General features: G+C 55.2%; 8 protein-coding genes across 8 annotated transcripts; 5 read left to right on the top strand and 3 right to left on the bottom strand.

Annotated features, from left to right (window-relative positions):
* Positions 1–61: 61 nt before the first annotated feature.
* On the bottom strand, positions 62–2,070 carry MONBRDRAFT_21348 (uncharacterized protein; the record flags this gene model as incomplete). The annotated part of the gene is made up of 9 exons (XM_001744438.1): positions 62–343; positions 423–573; positions 663–780; positions 847–913; positions 1,041–1,123; positions 1,226–1,339; positions 1,496–1,596; positions 1,696–1,816; positions 1,950–2,070. 9 exons carry the CDS (start codon positions 2,068–2,070, stop codon positions 62–64), a joined length of 1,158 nt encoding a protein of 385 aa, XP_001744490.1.
* A 158-nt stretch (positions 2,071–2,228) lies between these two features.
* MONBRDRAFT_24218 (uncharacterized protein) lies at positions 2,229–4,330 on the top strand (the record flags this gene model as incomplete). Its single annotated transcript, XM_001744634.1, has 8 exons — positions 2,229–2,393; positions 2,538–2,696; positions 2,783–2,975; positions 3,066–3,157; positions 3,265–3,382; positions 3,446–3,543; positions 3,644–3,766; positions 3,854–4,330. 8 exons carry the CDS (start codon positions 2,229–2,231, stop codon positions 4,328–4,330), a joined length of 1,425 nt encoding a protein of 474 aa, XP_001744686.1.
* Positions 4,331–5,821: 1,491 nt separating this feature from the next.
* MONBRDRAFT_7049 (uncharacterized protein) lies at positions 5,822–7,789 on the top strand (the record flags this gene model as incomplete). The annotated part of the gene is made up of 2 exons (XM_001744633.1): positions 5,822–6,659; positions 6,801–7,789. 2 exons carry the CDS (start codon positions 5,822–5,824, stop codon positions 7,787–7,789), a joined length of 1,827 nt encoding a protein of 608 aa, XP_001744685.1.
* A 906-nt stretch (positions 7,790–8,695) lies between these two features.
* Positions 8,696–10,015, bottom strand: MONBRDRAFT_7048 (uncharacterized protein; the record flags this gene model as incomplete). Its single annotated transcript, XM_001744437.1, has 1 exon — positions 8,696–10,015. One exon carries the CDS (start codon positions 10,013–10,015, stop codon positions 8,696–8,698), a length of 1,320 nt encoding a protein of 439 aa, XP_001744489.1.
* A 449-nt stretch (positions 10,016–10,464) lies between these two features.
* Positions 10,465–11,133, top strand: MONBRDRAFT_24215 (uncharacterized protein; the record flags this gene model as incomplete). The annotated part of the gene is made up of 1 exon (XM_001744632.1): positions 10,465–11,133. One exon carries the CDS (start codon positions 10,465–10,467, stop codon positions 11,131–11,133), a length of 669 nt encoding a protein of 222 aa, XP_001744684.1.
* Positions 11,134–12,025: 892 nt separating this feature from the next.
* MONBRDRAFT_24214 (uncharacterized protein) lies at positions 12,026–15,921 on the bottom strand (the record flags this gene model as incomplete). The annotated part of the gene is made up of 14 exons (XM_001744436.1): positions 12,026–12,362; positions 12,447–12,588; positions 12,692–12,765; positions 13,037–13,076; positions 13,157–13,259; positions 13,336–13,472; positions 13,629–13,765; positions 13,850–13,961; positions 14,066–14,147; positions 14,288–14,459; positions 14,555–14,596; positions 14,808–15,214; positions 15,311–15,608; positions 15,638–15,921. The coding sequence occupies 14 exons, from the start codon at positions 15,919–15,921 to the stop codon at positions 12,026–12,028; spliced, it is 2,367 nt and encodes a 788-aa protein (XP_001744488.1).
* Positions 15,922–16,285: 364 nt separating this feature from the next.
* MONBRDRAFT_31843 (uncharacterized protein) lies at positions 16,286–21,162 on the top strand (the record flags this gene model as incomplete). Its single annotated transcript, XM_001744631.1, has 12 exons — positions 16,286–16,402; positions 16,569–16,720; positions 16,815–16,914; positions 17,030–17,227; positions 17,505–17,984; positions 18,315–18,464; positions 18,557–18,654; positions 18,700–18,909; positions 18,933–19,881; positions 20,377–20,431; positions 20,754–20,799; positions 20,955–21,162. The coding sequence occupies 12 exons, from the start codon at positions 16,286–16,288 to the stop codon at positions 20,986–20,988; spliced, it is 2,589 nt and encodes an 862-aa protein (XP_001744683.1). The 3' UTR covers positions 20,989–21,162.
* Positions 21,163–23,017: 1,855 nt separating this feature from the next.
* On the top strand, positions 23,018–23,827 carry MONBRDRAFT_24212 (uncharacterized protein; the record flags this gene model as incomplete). The annotated part of the gene is made up of 3 exons (XM_001744630.1): positions 23,018–23,074; positions 23,266–23,442; positions 23,530–23,827. Coding segments are annotated over 3 exons (532 nt in total), but the record flags the coding sequence as incomplete, so codon positions are not given.
* Positions 23,828–23,946: the final 119 nt, after the last annotated feature.

Below are 23,946 nucleotides of genomic sequence, written 5' to 3'. Positions count from 1 at the left end.
TTAAGGGGATTTGGAAAAGGACAGGTCCCCAATTTGATTTGTTTATAAAGTTGATGCTTGCTTAGTAGACGGGAAAGTCGGGTGCTACGAGTCGTGCCCAAGCGTGAAGACCACCTTGAAGGTCACATACAGGGATGGAGGAAGGTACAATCTGGCCGGCACGCTGCACGGCGCGCTGAGAGTCATTTCCGCGACGACAAATAAAAACCACCCGCTGTGCCGATTCTTGAGTGAGGAGTTGGGTGAGTTTGTCTGGGGCTCGCTCCAACTGTTGCAAGGGCAGATTGCAAGAGCCACCGATAGAGCACATGCCAAACTCCACCTCAGAGCGAACGTCCACCAACTGCAACAAATCAGAACAAGGGAACAACATCAGGGGTTCTTGGACAGTGTAGATCTGCATTGGATGTTTGTAAACGAACCAGAGGAGGAGAACCGCCTGCAGTATCGACGCGTAACAGCCGATCCAGTTCGTGAGCGTCAATGCGTTGTTCTGCTGCAATCAATTGCAAGTCCTGGGTTGCGTCGCATGCCGACATGTGGCAAAAGGCTTCGTAGTCCTCCAGCAAGCCACTAACGTTTTGTTTTCCAAAAAAAAAAAGCAACGGGTGTCAAAGTAAGACATGGCAAGCAGCAAAATGATGATGCGACTTGCTACTCACACTTGCTGGTCTCGTGCTTGATCGCCACAGATGGCACAGGCAGTGTTGCGCGCGCGCATCTTCACGCGGCGAAACTGATCGGCGTAGCCATCCACCAACAGCAAATGCTCGTTCAAAACTGCGAGTGGCAGTGCCATGAGTTGAACCAAAAAAGCGGTTCTATCCTCTACGATTGGTAGCTGACCTGGGCAACCCAAAATGACTTTCATTGCCTCGAGTGCTTGTAGGCACCCGATCAAGCCGGGGATGGGCTGGTACATATACAGGATCAGATTGAGTGAGGATCGCAGCGCGCAGAGAACAAGAAAGGTTCACGTGAGGTTTGCGGGCGGAGCATGCTTGGAGAAGGGGCAAAGATGGTCAAACAATAGGGCTTACACCAAGCACGCCTCCGTCCGAGCAGTTTGTGACTGTGTGCGCTGGTGGGGGTTTGGGAAACAAGCAACGATAACACGGGCCTCCTAACAAACGCCCCACAAATTGCACGGTAGGCACTCCTCGTTAGTGTCGTACGTAGTTCGATGGCCGAAGTCAATGAGACCTCCAAAACAAAGCACGCGCACCCTTGTGGTTGTATACAATAAGCTGGCCCTCCCAGCGCAGGGCACTTCCAGAGACCAAAGGCCGACCCGCAATCACGCAGGCATCGTTGATGAGGTAGCGGGTCGGGGCGTTATCTGGTATCGCAAGAAATACAAAGAGAGCATTATGGCACCGGCAGCGCCGATGAGAAATGGATAAAAAAAGGGCGTCGAAGCACGATGAGCGGAGGTCAACACAGCAGCAACAGCGAAGAAATCGCAAACAAGGCAAAGGCCAAACGTGAGCTCGACCTGAGGCGTCCAGAACCACGTCGTATTGACGGACGAGCTCGAGTGCATTGGCGGGGGTCAGGCGAGAGGGATGCGTTTGAATATCGACATGATGGTTCAGCCTGCTTCCCCAAGGATGCAGCGGTAGTAACAAACGAAGACAAGCGTGAGCACTGGCTTTGACGTGCCATGGTGATCGCAAGCAGACAGCAAGCACCCACGCCATAAGGGCCAGACGGATGGATTCGCATTTGGGCATGCCCTGTCGAGCCTCAGTGTGCAGGGTCTGGCGATGCAGATTGGACACGTCCACTTCGTCATCATCAACTAGCCCAAGAGTACCTGAACAGACCCGTCCAAACGAGAAAGGAACCCAAAGTCAAGACGTGGATCACACACGCGCCATGAACCGGGCCAGGCTGAGCAAGCCGGGTGGCGGCGCACTTGGAAGTAACAAGGGGTTGAATAGACATACCAACTCCAGCTCCAGCAAGATACATGGCCGAAGGGCATCCTAGACCACCGCATCCCACAATCAACACTCGAGCTGCCTTGAGGCGCTCCTGGCCACCTCTCCCGAGCTCGCGCATGATCATTTGTCGCGAATAGCGCTCTACTCAACGCCAAAAACGTCCACCCAGGTGAGCCCTTGGCCTGCCACTTTATTTGCCATGCCATCCTTGAGAAGCCTGCTGCCAGCCCCACGTCCACTCTACTCATGATCACGAACCAATTTCCTCCCGCGCCAAGGGCGATGCCGGTGACGAGGTCGTGGGTGTCGTCGCTGTTGCTGTCGCCATCGTGGTGGTGTGTGTGTGTGTGTGTGTGTGTGTGTGTGTGTGTGTGTGTGTGTGTGTGTGTGTGTGTGTGTGTGTGTGTGTGTGTGTGTGTGTGTGTGTGTGTGTGTGTGTGTGTGTGTGTGAGGAGAAACTACTTTTGACAATACGCTGACATGCTGACATTAAAGTTCAAAGCACAAAACCCGCGTTTTGTTCTTCCGGATCGACGAATGACCGACATCAGCGGGCGGGTGGGGTGGCAACGACCTTGGGCGGCGCGTCAGTCGATACAGAAGCCAAGGAAACGGGAAGGACAGCAGCGAAAGAAGGACAAGATGACGGACCGGACCAGTTTACAGAGCGTAGAGCTGGATGGCAGTGCTGACTTGACCTCGGCCCCGCGGTCGCAGGTCAAGGTCACCGTTGTCATGTGGGTCAATCAGGTTCGCGCTCGCTGGGGGTCCCTTTGCTTGAGGCGTTGTCGTGCGAGGTCATCGACCATCTGCGCGGATTGGCTCGTGGCCAATAGGTTACCAATATCGATAGCGTGTCGGGGACATTTAAGATTGACGTGGATGTCGAGTATCAATGGTTGGACATGCGCGTTGTCACCAAGAACCCCGAGCCTGAGCTCGTCTACGACGAGTTCATCTTCCGGCCAGAGATCGACAACCCCGAAGAGCAAATCTGGCAGCCCAATGTCGAGGTCATCAACATTGACGGTGTGGGCCAAATTTCTTTTATTTTGAGGGTGCTTGCTTCACCAATAGTGCAGGGCTAGCGTCGGCTCACCACGAGGCTTGACGGCGTAGATGGCGACGCCGAAGGCGGCGAGCCGACCTACATTGTCAAAAAACTGCCTGCTTGGGACTTTCCCCTGGTGACTATGGAGCGCACTTACCAGGTCAGGCCACAGCAGCGTCTTGGTGCCGATAGCGGGCCCGGAAATCTTGAGGTTCACAGTGCCCTCTTCTAGCTCACCCCAAACGTCTTTGACCATAATGTGAATAGGTCACCTTGAATAGTCCCATGCAGCTGCGTCACTTTCCTTACGACGAGCAAGTCCTATCTTTCTACTGCCGCAGCATCGATCAGTCCAAGGAAGAGCTCATCTTTGAGATTCCCCCTGGTATGCCATGATTAACGCCACTTGTGCGCGTTTCTACCTTTTGGCTTCTCGTTGACTAGACAGATTGCGCCGTACCTGCCATTCTAGAGTCACGAGCGTCATACGTGGACAACCTGGCACATGACGTGCACTTTGAGGAGTGGGACATGATTGCAGTCACGGTCAGCGAGCCACCCTGGTCTTTGAAACACTGCTCGACCACCAGGTGCTATGTGCCAAGCTCACGTGTTCCTCACGTGTTCCCTGTACTTCCGCAACCAGGCGTTTGCGCGTGATCATCTGTACGAGTATGTTGCACGCAGCGAGGGCGTGGATCAGGCCGTCTACTCCGAGTTTCGCCTCTCGTTCCGACTCAAACGTCGGATGGGCTTTTATGGTATCAAGGTACGCGCTTCGCGGAACACCATTGCGTGGGCCGACGCGATACCGGCTGCAGCATCCTGCCTCATGCCGACACTACTGTTGATGCAGGTCATTACGCCTACGCTAGTGGTCATGCTGATGGAGCTCGGAGCATTTTTTGCAGAGCCCGATGACCTAGGGACGCGAATCAGTGTGTCGCTGACACTGCTGCTGACGGCCGTGGCCTTCCAGTTTGTGGTGGGCGAGCTGTTGCCCAAGATTTCCTATAACACCATCATTGATTATCTCTTCATCGTCATGTACATCCTGATTACCCTCTCGTACGCGCAAAACATCATCGTGTTCCAGCTGAGCAAGAGCCTGGGTTCCGAGGACCTGGAGCTGATTGACTTCACCTGTGCCGGTGTCTACCTGCTCTGTCTCCTGGTTATCATCGTGCTCTACCTCATCATCTTTCCTCTCTACTTTCAAGCACCCGAGGCCTTGACCATTCTCAACAGCCAAGATCGCCTGAAAAAATATAACATTGAGTGGTCTGACGCTGAAGATGACGACGATGACCGCACCGTTGTCTCCAGCATGTAACATGACTGACTCGAGTCTCAGGTCGGGGTGTGGACACCTTTGTCCATCCATATCCTTCTGCGCTTGCTTTGAGCCAACCAAACAGCCGCAATCCATTTCAGCTCTTACCATTCATGTGGCCAAGCTCTCTCAATCAACACAAATTGGCCACACAATCCAGCCAAGACTCCCAAAAAAAAAAAAAAAAAAAAAAACTTCAGGCCCCTCCGACAACAAAACAGGAAAAAAAGGGGCTACCTTTACAAAAGGGCCGGTCGGTCGCTTGGTGGCTCGCTCCCGAGCGCATGGTGCTGCCTGACCCACGGCTGGCACATGCAGACGCACCAAGGCACAAAGAACACTCACATGCATGCCACCGTCACCGGTCTACTGCCATCCCATCAGCCTCATGTCTGTGCATACCACAAGCCAACACACGAAATCTCCCTTGAAACGCCATGCATGCATGCATGCGAAGTTGGCCTTTTTTCGTGATTCTCAGGGACAGAACTTGGCGTACCAGACGGTGGACAAGATTGCTTTTGATCGGATTGTGGGTGTGCCCCTCTTCCCCACTGTCGCTGCCTCCTGGCTTGAGCTGGTTCCCGCCACCTCTGTCTCTTTCCTGGAAGGATGCCACCCCTTCCTCAGGGTCCAAGAGCAATCTCAAAAGTTATGTGTGTGTTTTGGGGCAAGGGGGGATCAATTTGTCGAGGAGTTGGTGCCTGGTCTCGTTCGCGCCAGGCCCCGACATGATGCTGCTATGCAACGAGCCTGGCTACGACTCGCCAGGCAGTTGATCAACTCAGGGGCAAGCCAACTCCAGGCACTTTCCTTCCCGTTGCCCAGGCAAGCAGCTGGCGACCGTGCCGCTAAGCTGGTCCACTGCCCAACCATTTGCTAGCCTGGCCTCGCCTGGTCCACACGCCGGCAAGATTCGCACAACTGCCACACCAGCCCTCCACCCAGACACACGCGCATACGCATCGGAGTTATAATGTGAGCTTTGTATGCGACAGCACTCTTATGCGGTGCCCCCTTTCGACTGTGCAATGCCCATCACCCTAGTCTTACTGCTATTTTGCTTCGCTCGCGATCAACCAACTCACGTTTGGGGCTGATTCACTGCCCGGCAGCGTACACCCCTCCCCCGCCCGGATCGACTGCACAAAGTGCCATATAATAAGCAGCGCCGTTTTGGGCACGGTCTTCTTTGTTGGTTCTGCTTTTGAGTTGGGCAGCCAACGTGCATCTCCGCAACTCGGGGCCATCTCTGGCCTTGCTCTGATGCACCGGATAACCTGGGAGTAGCAACGGCTGCGTTTTATTTTGCAAGCCACAGCGAAGCGCTCGGCTTGCACATCTCGCCTTTGATCCTGTTTGGTTTGTCCTCCTCCTGCAACGCCATGATGGTTTATACCTAAAGGCACAGGACGTCACAGGACTTCTGACCACCCGACGCTCTCAGACTACGGTGCAAATAGCGGGGTTCCATTGGTTGGACCGGCAGTCATGACAAAGACAGGCCATCAAACTCGCAGCCGTTTTGCAGGCGTGCCGTTGTGGTGGCGCCTTGGCTTTGCTTTCTATGCACTGCTGCTTGTGGTGGCACTCACCTTGTGTATCACGGCGTTGGCCGAGTCGACCTGGCTGGAGTCACCCGTGGCCCCAATCATACATCTGCCTACGGGTGAGGGCTGGACCAGGCTGGGACTCGTTCGCTACTGCGCCCACAACCTGTCCATTAGCATCGGCGACGGCGATTGTCAAACATATGACAATGACCATGTCATGGGCTCCAACTGGATCGCAGCCGCTGTCCTTTTGGCCCTGACCACCATGACTCTTTTTGCCGCGTTTGCCCTCGCTCTGCTGTATGTGAGCCAGCACGGGGGCCTTCGATGGTGGATCTCACCATTAGTGGCCGTGCTGGCCCTGCTGCTTCTCTTGGCCGCTATCCTCTCTTTCGCCTCGGGCCTTGACCGCTTGTCATCTGACTTGGGTCGCTTTGACGAGCCCTACTGCCCCAATGCCGCACAATTTGACAAAGGAGACTGCGACTGGGGGCCCGGCTTTGGAATGGTCATGGCCGCCCTTGTTGTTTTGGTGCTTGCCGTGGCCATGGGTCTGCTCGCAGCTTGGCGGGCGCACCATGCATCGACCCGCTTGCATCGAAGCCAAATAGTGCGCCACTACGATGATCTGGAACACGTTCGGGCCTCAAAGACCCGCAGCGCTCGTCAGGACAAACTGACAGCAAGCAGCCTCGGTGGTAGCTCTCGAAGCAGTAGTCACAGCAGCAGCAGCGTTAGCGTTGTGATCGAAACGATTGGAAACCGTCGCCAACCCGGTAAGCAGCTTGCAAAGCCATGCCTTGCCTCGACGGGCCCGGAAAAAGCTCACCGCGCGTGTGCTTTTGGGATCTGCAATGGCCACAGATTACGATCACATCGATTTGGGCTCAAGTGCAGACTCTGGCAGTGACCTGCAGTATGTGACATGTACCTCTCTGACATCGATGTGGATCCGCTTTCGTGGCCGCCATACTTTGCATGTCCACCACTGCAGCTGTCTCATATCGTGCTTCTGATTCGCAGGATCCGAGCGACAGATCCCCCTCCCACTGTCGCCCAGACAACACACATGTGGTGGGACCAGTACCCCAGCCCAGGAAGCGTGGACATGGTTCCAGTCGGTTCCGAACGAGTGCCGGTGGACATTGGCAGCATGGCTGCTACGATGGACAATGACCTTTACTCGAAGCTTCCCACGATGACTGCCCCCACAGCCGACGACAAGAAGTCCCGACAGCCAGTGCCTCACCGGCAAGCATCATGGCAGGATCAAACGCAGCAGCAATCAACCGGCCTTCCCTCAACATTCGCCACCGCTCGCGCTCCCCCTACGGACATTGAGCCTGGTTCACACAGTGCGCCTCAAGCGCGTCGGGAGTCACTGCCTGCATCCCTACAGCCCAGTGCTCAAACTGCCAAAGTCACTCGGGCCCGCAGTGAAGGGGCATACGCCACCATTGTTACTCCGGCCACTCTGCCACTTTCAATGCGGCGTGAGAGCTCGCGTGGGAGCCAACTCTCCAGCTCACTCGAGGCTACGCCCATGGCTGTAGCCTTGCCGGTTTCCCGCGACGTCATGCAAGACAAGCGCTCACTTGCCCCAGTGCCAGAGCACATTGACTATGAGCCGCTGCGTTCTGGTCGTGTTTTGCCCCCGAGATCGCGCGCACGCATATCCCTCACGCGAGTTGTTGTGACCAACAACCCAACTGTCTCCGAAAGACATGCTAGCCCTGTCTTGGAAGCAGCAGGACAAGAGCGGAATTTGTCCAGGGGTCACTATGACGCGTCTCGTGGTCAAGGTCGACGTAGGGGCCTTTTACATGAGCGGCGGTTTGAAGCTGACGCACAGAACCACCCCGGCCCTGGGCACAGCCCAACCCACATGGCGTCGCGCCTTGGATGATGTACCAACGATACTTCCCGCACGTGGTGCACCTTTAACAAACTCTCGCCCTGCGCAGAGTCGCCCCGCCGGACAGCCAGCTCGTCCTCATCCCGTGCGCGCTCGACGACGTCACCGCGCTAAACAGATTCATGTTCCAGTCTCAAGCGAGTTGTCACATTTGCCAACCGATGTGCCGGCACTGCACGTGGTGGTACGGGATCCTGTCCAAGCTGAGAGCCGTCTTCAGGCCACCAACAGCATCGCAGGCGCACACGCACCTCGCCCATCCATGGCGCAACAGTTTCTTAGTGAGGCTGCGCGCCGGGCTCGTTTTCAATATCAAGACAGTGGGATACAGCTCGTTGGCAATGATCCTCTGACTGCGCCACAAGCCACGCGGGCCGCTGCCCATGAGAGCTCGGGCCCCACCGCATTAGGTTTTCAACGACAAAACTCGGCCCGCAGCACGGTCGGCCGCGATACACCCTACAGTACGCCAACCATCACCCCGTACAGCTCTGAACTGAGCCTCGATGATATGGCCGAGCTGGCTGTGAGACGGCCATGAGCCCGACACCCAAGCCTTCACTTCTCTGCTGCTGTCTCGCCTCAGTGTGCCAGAGAATGAAACTTACGCAGCAGCAGTGTTCATGAGCTTGCGGCTCTTTGACCATAACTTTGCGACACGTGCCGGGATGGCGACGGGGCGCTTGCGGATGTTCTCTATCGCAACTCGTTTCTTTGTTCGGCTTTTGCAGTACACAGCTAGTAGTAGCTTTGGTTGTCTTTGTGGTTGGCCTTGAGCGCCGCCTTCAGATGGCCCTTTCAACATGAGCAACAGGAAAAATTCAAAAATCTTGATCCCCATGATACATGATGGCACATTTCAAAGCATTTGAATTTTTGAATCGCCGAGGCTGAGACTTAACAAGCCGTCGCAGTAACGAAAAAGCGGCCTTCGCCCGGGGCCAAACTCAGCTGCAATCCGGGGGCATGTGGGGCATCATCAAGCACTGCCACGGCATTCCCAGCACCTGGCCCTTGATACTGTACCTCAAGCATGTTGAGGGCCGTTGATGCAGAAATTGAGTTGGACGTCCAAGTGATGTTAGCCAGGGCGGTGGCGTCATGGCGTTGATTCTGAAGCAGCAGACCACAAGCAAAGCCCGATTGCGTGGCTGTTAAATCAAATTGCCCGAGCAAAAACATGCCCCTGGAGGCGTCGTTGACTGCGTCCAGCGCTTTGATGAGGAATGGGCTCGGCACAGGGTTTGCAAAATCAGTAGCGTTCCAGAATAAAACAGCGGTGGATCGCGCATGCAGGAGAAAGCGCTCGTACGCCAGCACATGACTATTGATTGCGGCAGCATGAGCGTAATGCGGTCCGGGCTCAAATTGTGCACTGGCGCCTATGGGGCGCATGATGGCGTTGCCGAGCGGAAATCCTGGATCCCAATAGCAAAAGTAGAGGCAGCCTTGGCTCCCGTAGGCCAGAGAAGCAAAGACCTGCCAGCGAATCTCGCCCAGGGAGGGATCCTTGTGATTGTTAAACGGCATGGTGTTGAAGAAATTGACAAAGCTAATGTTGGCGGCAAGGGCGGCAGCACGCAGTACGGCAAGATTGTCGAGGTAGCCCTGACGAGTAGCATTGCTGTTGGGGTCGGCAAAAGGCACGTCAAAGAGTGGGTAGTGGTCCATGCTCAGTAGATCAGGGCGCACCGTGGCCGTAAAGGCACTCACATAATCTCCGTAAGTGGGTGTGCCAAGGAGACTGGGCGCGGCATAATTGGGGAGGAGGTTGATAAAACGCAGCTTGCCGGGCCGTGCAGTGGCCACGGCTAGGCTCCAGCTGCGCAGGTCTGCAAAGTCAGCCTGTGTTGGCTCGTCCTTCATCTGATATCCCAGCAGGGCTGGGGAGCTGCTGTTGCTGAGGGCGGAGACCTGCGTTGCATCAAAGCCAAAAGGGATCACGAGAAGGTCATTGGCTTGGGCTGCTGAAATTTGTTGTTCAATGACGCTCTCGGTCTTGGCTCCAAATCCGCCAAGAATGGTCGTAAAGTTGGCCTTTTGAATGCGCGCGTACTCGTCAACAAACTGTGACGGGTCGACAATGGGATCCACCCAGAAGGAGAGCAGCAAGCGCGGGGGTCGCCACTGAGCCGAGGTCAACGTGGCCAGACCCAAGAGCCCCAGACAGACCCAAGCACAAGGCCATCCCTTACTCTGGCGCTTGACGGCAAGCATGATGTGCCTGACCCCAGCTACCACGTCTCCGCAGCGACGATGTCAAGGATCAACGCACACACGCACGCATGCACGCACAAACGCACACACACACACACACACCAACACACACACTCTCTCTCTGTGCTCGCGATCAAGGGGAGGGAGTGATTATTCGACCTCGAGTTTTATCTGACATGATGACAACGCCCTCCCCGCCCTCACACTTTGTCGTTTTTTTGTCGATTGGGACCAGTGGCATGACAGCAGAGGAGGCGACCAGGGGCATGGCCGCAGGGTGGGCCTTTGGGCCGGGGGGACGTTTGGTGGATATGTTGGCGCCTTACGATGAGCATCGACTGGAAGTGGTGGGGTGGAGTGCTGTGTTTTTTGGAGCTTTGTATGTTCTCGTCCATGTGGTGGCGTGGATGGGTTTGCCGCGGTATGCCTCGGCGACGCGGCGCTGGCAAATGGAGCTGCTCGCGCGGATCGTGGGTCCGGTCCATGCGTTGGCCGTGGGACTGCCTGCTTTGGAGACGTTACTCGATGCTCTTTCGGCCGGACCAAGTGCCCCGTGGCCCACGCCGCCAGGTCTGCAGGCCGCCGTGGCCATCTCCATCGGCTACATGCTGGTGGACTCGGCTCAACTCCTCCTGCGTTATGATGGGGCCATGGTCATTCATCACGCACTGACGCTCTGTGTGGAGGTGCCCTTTGTCTTCGACTTTTATCCTACCTACATGACCACCCATGTGATGACTAGTGTCTTCATGTCCACGGAGCTATCAACCCCCTTCCTCCACTGTAGTTTCATCCTGAATCGATACGGACTGGACCGTGATAGCACCGGCACGCGATGGTCGGGACCTGCATTCCTCTCTCACCTCATGACTCTTGTGACCTGGTTTTTCACCCGTGTGTTTGCTTTTCTTTGGCTGGGTGTCGCTCTGTACTGCCGACGCGAGGACTTGAGCGCCGCCTGGTTTACCACAACGCAGCCTCTCTGGGCCTCGCGCTTCAAGATGATTCACGTCAATATCTTCTACGTGCTCCTGACCTTGTTGAACCTCCAATGGCAATACAAGTTGATTCGCCTCTTCCTGCGCGGGCCGCACAAAAAGGGCCGCAAGCGTCAGTGACGCCCCCCTCTGTGATTGTGTGGTTGCTTGGAAGCCAAGAAGACCCGGCTCGAACATTGAATAGCAAGCAAAAATCACACCAATTACATAAATTGATGATTGAGAAACAACTTTGTGCAATTCTGCGCATGAACTGGTCTGCAGCGACGAAAGAATGGTCTTGATCAAGGAAAAGCTTGGGTCCGCCAATCGTAGTGACAAGGCCATGATGGTGCGTTAAGTTTCAACTTCCACATGCACAATCATTGCACCAAGGTTGCCGAGTATGAAACGGATTCTGTGCCGCTTGCAGGTAGAGTAAGTCGCTTGACCATCCATTTCTCCGAGTCCAGGTGCAGGGCGGCCACTGTCACGGTTTCCTGTGCCGCCCCCTGCACCTCGACGACCAAGCCACCGTCTGACGCGCATGTCACGTTCCCAATGCGAGCAGGTGAAAGTGGAATGTAGGCCATCACATCGCCGTACAAACCCCACCTACGGATGAATCAATCAGATCCACACAAGATAAATGTCGTATGAGGTGGACCTCCACTCATCACTCAGCCTCAGTCTTAGCCCATACCAATGTGATGGAGACCTGCTGGCAGCACAGTAAACGGTATGGGGCGGTTGGCTGACCTGCTGTCGCACACGGTTGGCACAAGTTGGAGTAGGTTGTAGCCGTGCTCGGTGCCGTCATCCTCTGGTGTATCAATCATGAGTCCTTGCGGTGCTGTCCAACGCAGAGGTCGACACTCTTGCAACACACACTCTGTAATGTTTGAGACGGCCAGATATGTCTCATTGTTTGGACTCAGCGGCCACACATCTGTTTAAAAAAAGAGTGAAAATAGCCCACATCCACGCAGACGCACGAGTACACAGCGACAGTTGAGACAGAAAATCGTCGCATTCAGATAAACAGCAGACCTGAGCCGGTGTCATGACCGACCATTGGCACGCGACAGCGCATACCTTCAAAGGCGAGCTCCAAGGGCTCACTTAAGGAGACCGCGAGTATCGTATAGGCCATGGTGCTCGCCCGACCGTCCACCGTCAGGCGCACATGGGCCTGAAACACGTCACTGGGCTCCGAGTTGCTGCCCACTCGACCCACACTGCGCGTGGCTGCTGGGCGATGCGCTTGCTTCTGCTGTGGGCGTGCTTGATCGTTGGGTTCAGTTGCTCGGTAAAACATCATATCCAGTGGGGTAGCCGCATGGGATGGATGCAGCAGCACACCATCCGCTCTGTGAGAACGCCCGTGGTAAATAAGAGCCGGTGCGCAGGGCGGGCAAACGCGCAATCCAAATCGAGGCAGGGAATTGGCATACCGTGCAAAGTGCGGGATCAAGCTGGTGTCCGTGTAGCCGATGCCGTCTCCGATCCCGAGAGGCCCGTTGGACATGGTGGCAATGATCAGCTGTAGCTCAATGTTGTCTCGAGACACATTATAGACGTTACCCGGCTGCTCGCCTCTTGTCCAAACAACATCCAAGAAGGGCCTGGGTGGGGCAATGGGTCAACAAGGCACATGCTTGCCAGAATCAAACAAAGTGCGGCATGATGCCCAGCGTACCCAAGTCCAACTGCAGCATAAAACATGCTGGTATATCCGATGCGCCAGCGATTCTCATTGGTTGGGAAGTTATCCTGTTCAGGTAGCCAGCCGTCGGAGATGAGAAGCCATGGAATGACCCACATTCAAGAGAATGACAATGGCAAGTGACTTGCCTCACTGGCACGAGCATTTGTGACGCCATTCAATGGCAAAGCAACCATCATCTCGAGAGGCAATCCCATGCAGTATCTATCGCCCACATCCGCTCGTTCAGGCGCATTGGGACTCTGACGTGCCTTCCCTTTTAGCCCTCACATGTCACCGTCCTACTGGGAACCGCTGTCGTGGCAAGAGGCAACTTACTGGACAGTCATGTTGTTGGCCAAAACCGCATCATTCATGCCTATTGCCAAGAACGCCACCCAAAAGCATGAACGGGGTTGTGTTTCGTGTGTCTGAGCAAGAGTGCAGATCTAGTCTTACCACGCGCCCACTGGTCGTATGCGCCAATATGATGGGTAAATTGGTCCATGGTCAAGTAATTAAAGTCCATGAAATCGACCTCAAATGCATTCATGATCCCGGCCTGCTTTGCAGCCAGAACAGCTTGGTGAGAAAGTTGGGATAACAAAAAGGCCGGCATGAACAAGCAGACCACACACCGTAGCGAAGGGGGCGATGGTGCTATTAAAGAAAGCAAAGGCTTGTTCGGGGGCAATCTGAGCAATGTAGCCTTGTGTGAAAGTGTGGATGTACTCGCTCACGCTAAAGTTAAAGCCGGGGTAGTACTTTTGAGTTGCTACATTTGCCAGGAAAAGACAGTTGGGATGTTAGGGCTTAACATGTCAACGAATGAAATGAAAAGAGGGTACATGTGGTCGAGGTTGCTTGAGTTTCGACCCAACTCCGGGCCTGGGCTAGTGCTGAATCGACTAGTGAGTGTGAGCTAACGAACCGGGGCAATAGAAGGATGCGTAGAGAAGCAGGGGAAGACCGGCATCGCGCACAGGCTGCATGCCATTGGGAAAATGGGTAGGATTTGCCGTCCAGTTCAGAGCTCCCATTGCACAGGGATAACCCTCAACCGGATACCTATGCCCACACACGAGTCGCCCCAAACAATGTGAGTGGGAGCAAAAGAGGCTCTGAGAGGACAAACGCTGCGACAGCCCTGACCAGTAGGGATCAAGTTGCAAGTAGCGGGCTGGAATTTGCTCGTGCCGCAGATATTCGACCAGCTCAACCGCAAGCGACTGGTTCAACGGATTACCGCCGTAGTAGAAGCCGCCTAATAATTGCAATGTTTTAGAGCGGGCAGAGTGGGACCACATGGCTTGCCTCAAACATTTCCGCAGTTTTGGAAAACGGGCGTGAGAGCATGGCGATTCGCACCGTTGTCTGTCCAGTATCCCAACAGCTGATCGACGGGATCTTTACCCGTGGCTTTTGCAGTCTGGTGTTGTTGTTGCAACACCTAATGGGTGTACAAGTGGCAAGCATGAGAATGTGGCCCACGACATAGGGATCGCAAGCATCCCCTGCGAAAAGTGTTGAAGGCGAGCAACACGCAGAATTTTGTGGTGACAATAGCTGTCGCAATTGAATCGAACAAACCTGACCCCAGCGATGCATTCCCTCATTCAGACCACTTGCAGGGCTGGGTACCAATACAAAGGCCTGTGAATGACCGGCTGGTACATGCTCGACTCGACCCTGAATGCCGTAAACTAGGCTCTTGACGATCTTGCCAGAAACATGTCCGGTTGTGGGAGTAGCTCCAGCCGCACTGCGTGCGTCAGCAGACCAGGTGAGCCAAATGAGTCAACCGCACCGGGTCGACACGGCCGTTCAGATGCGAGCAAGCAAGCAAGCTCATCTCACCTATATTTGAGGTAGCAGTTGCAGGCGTATTCATTGCCCACGCTACAATCCACGTACGAGAAGTAGCGGCAAGCAGGCTCTGAAGCGCATGCACTCCAGCAAGCCTAATTTTCATGCCCACAATGAGAGCGCAAAGGACAGAAAAGTGGCGTGTCTTGACGAGAAGTCTGCGCAGTCACCACAAGGCGAAGCGGACTCGGTGTTGGGCCAAGCAAGTCTTCAAACCTCGGCCGAGGTTTGATTGGGAAGGGACCAGAGATCGTTGGCCTCAAAATCAGTATTGTTGGCAAAAGCAGCTTCAGAAGCGATCTGGTCAGCTCGCCACGCAGAAATACCTTCCGCATGACCGTTCCAGGTGCTGAGCACGAGCGCATCGGTTTGGCGAGGGTAGGTGGTGTCAAACAGGACAATGGGGCCTCCCTCACTGCCACCAATCAACCGATCAATGGAGGGCCCATGGGTGCTCTTGTCGTGACTAAAGCGTCCACGCCAGGTCACATGCCCCAGAAACGGAGTCACCAACGACCAAGGCGGATCGGTTGAGTTGTATTCGGCGTGGTCACCCACAATGCGGAAAGCCGGAAATTCACTGAGCGGGCGGCTACTGCTGTTAAACTCGCGCGTAGAGCCTGAAGGATCCATGGGCTGTGACACGTTGCTCTGATCCAAGCATTCAAAAACAACCACCATGTCAATGAGCCGCGCTGTTCATTCAAGCCCACAAGTGGTGCGAGATTGCAACAGAGCCGCAGAGACCTGAGAACAGTCCGTGGTGAAATTTTGCACAAAGACAAAGCTGTTGGCATTTTGCAAGTACTCGATGTGGGTGGTCCAAGTGAAACCGTCTTTGGCGGCCCAACCCATGGTTGCGCGATCAACCGAGCCCCACAACGGGGCATCATATCTAGCGCCCATACGAACGTAGTCAAAACCCAAGCCAAGGCCCAAAGGCAGGACGAGGTCAAAGCTATGGCTGGACGGCACCGCAGCGAATGCCACACACACACACACACACACACACACACACACACACACACACACATGCACACACATACTGGAGGCAGGGGGCAACGAGGAACGTACTGTTCGTGATTGACAGTGACGAGATCAAGCTTGGTCTCACCCGGGTTAGGCTCGGCAGCAGTCGTGTACCACGATGTGCAGTGCACGCGACTGGGTGCATCCAGCAGCCAGGGTGTCGAACCAAACGAGACATTGTACGACAGCGCTTCCCCAACTTTTGCCACAAGCTGCAGCAACACCCCCTCACGCCCCCATGCCACCACCAAGTCATCTCTCCCCTCAGCCTTGACCCCCAACATGGCCAGCACCATGCAGATCACAAGCCAACCCCGGCTGCCCATCATGATGCTGATCTGGTCACTCAAGAGATGGAAAACATCAACATCACACATGAATGCAGCATGAATTGTCTGACAATTCGACGAGAGTCTCTTCGCTCTCTCTCTTTCTCTCTCTCTCTTTTCTCTCTCTCTTTTCTCTCTCTCTTTTCTCTCTCTCTTTTCTCTAAAACTCTCTCTCTGAAGCTCTCTATAAAGCTTTCTCTCTAACTTTTCGAAGCTCTCTCTCTCTCTCTCTGAAGCTCTCTCTCTCTTTCAAGCTCCCTCTCTTTCCAACACTGCTTGTGAGAGCGCGTGGGTGGAGGTCGGTGGCATCCATGGCGAGGGTCGAGTGGCGGTGATGAATGGAGGTGGGACGGGGCATGGCATGATGGAGGCGTACGATTTTGGGCGGGAAACAGACTCGGAGAGCGAGTCTGGTGTGGATGAAACGTGCATGGTCGGCTATCCCGTCTCGCCCTCTTGGAGCTCGACCGTCGAACCAACGGTAAGCGCCTTCGCTTCCTCGGCTGTCGCCTATCGCACTCGGTTGTTTTTTGCGCCTGCCTCGCTTTCTGCTTTGCTTGTGCGATGCACCCACTCATTCTGCTCGTCTTTATCTGCTTCTGCTGCTGCTTGCATGTGCCGTGCGGCGCCTGGACTCGTCCCCATAGAGTGCCTCAACTGCTAGCAGCAGGATACCGCCCAACGGCAGTTTGAGTGGCCCTACGTCGGCACAAGGTGTCGTGCACACTCTAGGCCCCGAAGATGTCGAGGATGTCGTGCCTGCTTCCGAGCTGAACCAACGACTCAAGGAGCTGGCCCAGTCAGTCTGATTCTCTCGCCTCCTGTTGCCTTTTGCGACGGAATTGTCTCCCTGACAACATTTCGGCTTGCCCTGCCTTGTGCAAAACGTGTAGTGCCGCCCAGGCTGCTGATACCGAAGCGGAGGAACTGGACAAGCGCGTGTGTGAAATTCAGGCCCGGACGATTGCCCTCGAAGCCGTTCGAGAGCGCAAGGTATGCTGTCGAGACTTGACCCACAGCATGAAGGCGCGCCACACCCACTCCGCCGTGAGAGAAAAGCCGAGCTCGTCTGTATTGAGGGCTTCCTCGTCGTTTGCCTGCTGTATAGGAAAAGGCAGTGCACACGGTCACCTCAGAACTTGAGGCTGCCGAGCGACAAGTTATTGTCTTGCGTCGGCAGCAACAGTTGGCTCGTCAGGCCACTCTACAAGCAGGTCATGCTGTCACCGCCTCTCACCTCAAGGCCAAAACCGCCGCCGAACTCTTGGCAGGCGTCCAGCGGCGTCAACAGCACGTTCAAGCCGAGGTCTGCACGCTCTGCTCTTTCGTCTGAAATAGTTGGCCTGTATGTGTCTGTGTCTGTGTCTGTGTCGGTGTCGGTGTCGGTGTCGGTGTCGGTGTCGGTGTCGGTGTCGGTGTCGGTGTCGGTGTCGGTGTCGGTGTCGGTGTCGGTGTCGGTGTCGGTGTCGGTGTCGGTGTTGGTGTCGGTGTCAGTGTCGGTGGTGGCGGTGCATGTATGTAGGAAGGTTTAGAGTGAGTGGGTCTATCCATTTTGCTTCCTCACATTGCTGTTGTGACTGCAGTTGCGTGTGATCGAGCAAGCCCTTGTACGACGGGCACGGCTCAAGGCCCAGGAGCGAGCACAGGCGACCTGGGGTCTACAGCGACAAGCCGCGCGCTGTGCCCAGGCCATGCTCCAACATACTGCATGGGCGCACCTCCTGGAAAGCATTTCTTCACGCGTGACGCCCCTGCCCGAACGGCGTTTGATTCGTGTGCCTCGTGAGCACAGCCAGGCCAGCCCCCAGACTCTGACGCGTGTGCATCTTCAACGTTTGGCGCGCCCTTACCGCAGCCCGCTGACGGTCATTGCTGCGTACCGCCGTCGGCGTATTCTTCAAGAGCGCCGCTCGCCAAGCGAGCTCCTCAGCTCGCAAAATGCCTCCACACTCGATCCCCATCAGCCCCTGTGTTGGGCCTCCCTAAAAGGCGTCTGCAACGATGATGCATGTCCCCTGCAGCATCTCACACCCGAGAACCAGGCGCCCTCCACTCGAGCCAAGGTATGCTGACACCATGTCGATATGACTTGGCGATGTGCAGCGTGGATAAATATATTTTTCCTCTCAAAAAAACTCGGCTTGCAGCCCACGCTGACGCTGTGGTACCCATCGTTGGTTGTCTAGGCACTGCTGTCACGTGCAGGTATTGCAGTACCTGAAGACCTCATCGAAGGTGAAGATGAACAGACCTGTGCCGTTCATGTAGCACAGCAGCTTCAACGGCACTCCCAGTCCCCCAGTGATGATCTTTTTGTCGCTCTGACCAAAGCTGGAGAAGAAGATGCGCCAACGACCGCCCGCCGCTTGGCTGTTCGATGGTACATGGCACAGGCGAGCGAAGATGTCGACGACAAGGAGGAAGTGGACAGCGTGATAGGCCTTGAGCACACTTCGCCGTCTTTGCACGATGCGGCTGGCCCTGTCAGATACTTTTTGAACAGCACCTATGTTCTAGAGCATGCACTAGACCTGGAATGCGAGGTACTCAATGCTTCTCGCGATGCACCATTTTTTTGTTTTTGTTTTTTCTTTTTTTTTCCTCACACCTTGGTTTCGTGGGCGGGGTGTTGTAGTGGTGTGAACTGCAAAGTGCCGAGGCTGCGCGAGAATACGTTACTTGGGTCGATGCGCATGAGGCCGATCTGCGTCGTCAGCTGCGCTGGTTGACAACGTGCACATCAGCTCACTGTCATCTTCTTCTGGTTGACCACAACAGCCCAGTGCCGGTTGGGGCCCAGGTCTATCTCGGGCTGCTGGAGCGCTATGACAAAGCTGCACACCGCTCTGCCAGGCCGCCATCGAACATCTGGCTCGATGCTTACGAGTACCTTTTACATCACAATTTTCCGTACGATAGAAAAGATCTGATTGACGATAGCCATGCCTTTGACCTGGCCCCGTGCGTGATTTTGCTCACACTGAATGGGTTTGTCTGTGTCTTAGGGCTAGGGCCGACACGCAAGATGTCACAACAACCGTCTTTAATCACGCTTGTGAGGCTTTGATCGCCGACAATGAGTTGGACTGCCTGGAGGCATTATGGCTCAAGCACCTTCAAGATACACCTTCCCGAGAACGCTATCTTGGCGCTCTTGCATTCTTTTGGCACCGCTTTGATGGACTCACACTTGGATTGTGGCGCTTGCTGGCCCGCATCGTTCTGACACTGGTTCAGATGGACGCGCATGCGGGACATTTAGCCCAGGCACTGGTTCGGCTAGCCGTGGCTTTGGGGCTTGATCTGGACGCCCTCCAACCCAATTTAGCCGATCCTGACACCGTGGCAGCCGAGGACTTTATCAATCTGATGGCCTTTCAAGTGGAGGCTAGTGTGGACGAGCGCGTGTGTGACTGGAATTGCTTGTTTGCTTGTTTGCTCTGGCTGGGGCAGGAGGGTCATCTACCTCCTCTGCTCACAGACATGGGCGATGCTCTGGCACTGGTGGACTTTGCGTGGGATTCCTGGTTTTTGACTCTGCACCGTTTACCTGCAAAGGCCGATGTCCTCTTTCCTGCTTTGAACCTGAAGGGCCTTATGGGTGGGGCCATGGTGCTCTGCCCGCGCCCTGAAACGTTGGCCACCTTGGCTGAAGGTGTCCTCCAATTATGCTCAACCATGTCTGCTTCGCCCCTGGCCCGAGCCTTGGCTTGCAGCCTGCGCGTGGCCAGTGCTCAGATGCATCCGGCAGATTCGCGCACCCAGGCTCTTCTGCACCGTCTGCACAGCTGGATTGATGGAGACGTTCAAGGCAATAATGAAGCTGCGTCCCAGCTTGATTGCAACGCGCCACAATCTGAAGCCGGTGCACCGCAATCGGCGCCAGACTGGTATTCGGAGCCGGAGAGTGTCACCCAGCGCGCGTTGACAGAGCTGGCCGGGGGCAGGGTGGACGTGGCAGTTCGTACACTCATCAAGGGTGTAGAGCATCACATGGAGCATCGCATGACGCCCTTGTACCTCCAGACTTTGGATGATGCTCTGGCCGCGCTTCGACGAACCTTACGTGATCTGCGATCAGATCCGAGATCGACGGTTGAGGTCTCTGATCAGGATGAGCGGTCTGGGATAGAGCGTGACAACCCCTTTTTATGGAAGTTGTTGGTGACGCTAGCTGTTTTGCGCCAGGATGAGCAAGTCGTGGCGACCCTCATTGAGCTTGCTTTGGAAGCAGAGCAAGCCCTGCCATCCAATGCAGCGCTTGTAGTTTGGCAACATGCCTTTGCATTGCTGCCCGTTGTTTTGGTGGGACACGACGGTTGGTACAACGCATCTTTCTTGATTCCATGACAAAACAAGAACAATCGCATGAGACTCACGCATGTGGGCATGCGGGGACTGGTCCCTCGACCGTTTAGTTTGGTTGAATGCTCGCCGATGGCTTGCGCTTTGCAGCGCCAGCTCTCTTTTGCAAAGGCACGCTGCCGTTTTTCAAGGATTGGCGGTGCAGGTTTGTCTCAAAGCTTACGTGGAACGGCACAATCACTTTTTGCTTTGGACAACTTGGCTTGGAGAAGCTTCACCTGATGCACCACCGTTTCTGCCGCTAGCTTGTGCGTGCGCTGGTTGTTGGCGATGATAGTCAAGCAGTTGCGACTTTGGCCATGGCCACCCTCGATGGACTTGGACAACACCCCTCGCTGTCAAACTCTTCAGCGGCCTTGTGGGCGGCGTAGGTTTGAGGAAACTTGAAGCGTGACGCTCTTCTCTGTGTTTGTTTCTTTGTCCTCCCTTGGCTGCTGTTGCTGGTTTGACTTGCCTCTGTATTTTAGGCGCGTGGAATTGGCGTATGGAGCTGCAAAGCCTCGTGCCGCCAAGGTTTGCCCAACGGCTTGCGTGTGGTGTTATTCTGCCTGCTCTCAGATATGCCCACAGTCCGGCGAGCGAGTCTTATGTTGGGGAAAACCTTGCAGGAACTTTTGGAGCGCAGCTTGCGGGCTTGCCCGCGGTCCATTCTTCTCTGGCATCTGTAGGTTTTTGAATACAGACGTTCAGTGCCCTTTGTGACTTTGTGGCTTTCGAGGGTTTTACATTCTCGGCCTGTCATTGGGGTTGTGTACCACATTGCAGACTCTTGTTACATGTCAAGCATTTTGAGTTGGCAGAAACGGTATGGTTGCACTGTTTTCCCCCCATCACCCGGCCTGTCTTTAACCTCGTGTGTCCATGTGTGTGTCTGGGTTGTCCAAAAAAAAAAAAAAATGTTTAGGTCCAACAACTGCACGAGCAGGCTCGGGCAACTTGCCAGCTTGACGCGCTGGCCTGGCAAACAATGAGTTCAACCTGATGAGGGGCGCTGCACTATCATTGGGACTGTGTAACATCAAGTCCAGGTGCAAGCACCCGAAGGGTGGTTCTTTTTGTGACACTGGAAACGATGGAATCATGACAGGAGTAAATTACGAGCGCATCTTGAAGAGAAGCAACTCTGGAATCACGGTATGGTAAACAGAGCGGAGGGTGAAGAACAGACAAAGAAGGGGAGCGGAAGGGACGGTACAAGGGGGGCGAGTTGAGCTCGTTTACGCAGACTCGGCGCTCTGAACCTGTGACAGACAAGCAGTGGCGCTCAATGAGCGAGCCAAGATGACTAGACGGATTGCATTGGCTCGCAAAAGCCATGAATAATTGAAAGCAAAATACAAACGAATCAACGTACGCGAAGCTTGGCCATGTCCTGCTTCACCGAGTTGTAGCCGTAGGTGTACCATCCAACGGCGCCGATCGAGGCGAGAATCTACGACCAGAGTACAATCGGGTCAACATGAGACATGCTGAAAATCAACAGGTGGGGCCAGAAATACAACCCCGCAGGCGTCGTTTTCCTTCTTGAGCGATGCATTGTTCTGAGCTCAGGGTTTAGAGCCCACGCGTTCGCCCTTGGTCGCGGCTGGCTCAGCTGAGCACTAACACCCCAACCCAAGCAGCCCTCAAAAAATGGGACGACAGAAACTTACGCCGCCAGCGACCAGGTCCTTGACGAGCTTGCTCGTGACAATGCCACGCATCTGGGGAGCCATCTATCCGTCACACAAAGGCAAGCAGAGGATGTCGGTTTGCACGTGAGCTCAAACAGGTGCACCGCCGTCTTCCCTGCGATGCAACCCTTGCGCCTTTTGGGCGGGCCGGCCCCGAGTCCTTGACCACCGCTTGAAATAACAACTTCTAGGAAGTAAATTCATCTCCCAGAATACAAGCAGTTCCGTACGGTACACACGGTGCAGGTCCAACGATCGAGGGGCGCTGCCATTTGTGCTCACCGTTTTGGTTCAGAGAAGAGAGAAGAAAGAGGGGTAGTAACCGCAAGGGTATCTGATGTAAGTGGAAAAAATAGACGATGGCATTCACACTATCAGTTTAACCCCATTTATCCCAACAAAATGATTTTAAAGCCCCGGCTCTCTGGGCACAGCCTTTGTGCTGACAATAATTATCAAAGTGTAATTTATGGTAGACTTTTCTGTATAGCTGTCACATGTGGTAGCTGCAGCTTAAATTGCCGACCGGTTGCACACACACACACACACACACACACACACACACACACACACTCGCTCTCTCTCGCTCTCTCTCTCTGCGCGCTCTGCTCTCTCTGTGTGTGCATTTCGTTCCGCTGAAGTGACGTGACGAGCATTTGAGGCGGCGCTGCACCCTCTTCTGTTGGCGTTGCGGCTGCCACCTGTGATTGCTGGGCTGAGCTTATCGATACCCTGACCCCACGTCTTTCCAACACTCACTGTCCAGCTTGTTTGACAAGCTTGAGCTACGGGTGGCAACAACCTCCGGTGTCCCGGTCTTGGCTGAGCTGACGTGCCCGATTGCAGCCAGCAAGCCCGCACCAACCTCACTCTTCGTAGAGTGCGAACGCTCGGCCACCTGTTGCGTACAGGGAGGTGAAGATGCGTGTAGCTTCATGTTGATAACTGCCCCTTAAACGCGGACACAGTAAGCCATGCGCTCTGACTCCAGTGTGCTGGTCGCTGATTTCATATTCATCTTTGACTGACTGGTGCAACCCTGGCAGCAACCTTTTGCCATGCTTGGCCCTGTTTTAGGCGGGCAGTGCTGGCAGCCCCGCCCCTTGCTGGCCCTCGTACGTACCAACATGAATCTTATAGCCTGAGCCCCCCTCTACCTGCCCGCGCGCACACGGGTAGCTGACCTGGCTGTGGCTTGACACAGGCGCGGAGCGCGACGCGCACGGTGCATGGATTGGCGAGGGCCCGTGCAACAGCCATACATAGTGTAACTCCTACCCTTACGGCAACGCTGCGAACCCTGCAGCCCCACCAACTCTGGTCGACCCTCAGTCCCGTGCCAGCAACCCAACAGGTGGCTGACCCCCTCCGCCACCAGCAACGATCTTTTTTTGGCCCTTTCCGAGGCTCCGACTTGGACGCTGTCGTTGAGGAAGCCGATGCACACCCCAATGATGCCTCAAAACAGGCCCAAGCTCTTCAGGTATGTGCTCCATCATCGGACCAACTGCCGCTGTGGGACACCCTGCTGGGCCGAACCTGCCTCACCTCGTGTTGCCTGTCATGACAGCTCCTGGCCGAAGAGGAGCCGGAAGAGGCCATCCGTCGATTCACCAGCCAGCGCTATGCCAGTGACGACGCGTGCATCAAGCACTACATTGCTGCCCTGGTCAACGCTGGTCGCCTTGAATCCACTGACCTCACCCCCATCCTGGCCAAGTATTCCACGGCCAGTGCTGCAGCCGCCGCTGTTGCAGACATGCCCCTCGCGTCCATGGCCCCGAGACAGGCCAGCTTTGGTGGCAAGGATACCGGCCGTGGTAGCGACTACTCTTACTTCAACGCCGGAAGCGATAAGCAGAGCCGTGGTTCGCATGAAGAACCCATCTATGTCGCCATGCAAGAGCCCTCGACCAAGTCTCAGCTGTGGCGTCTGCTGCGCACCATCATTTTTTTGCTCATTCTCCTCTCTGCCATGAACCAGGCT

This window comes from Monosiga brevicollis, genomic scaffold (assembly GCF_000002865.3).
Source record: "Monosiga brevicollis MX1 MONBRscaffold_6 genomic scaffold, whole genome shotgun sequence".
NCBI classification, from domain to species: Eukaryota; class Choanoflagellata; order Craspedida; family Salpingoecidae; genus Monosiga; species Monosiga brevicollis.
Note: the sequence above shows the minus strand (reverse complement) of the source record. Positions and strands in the feature narration are given on the sequence as shown.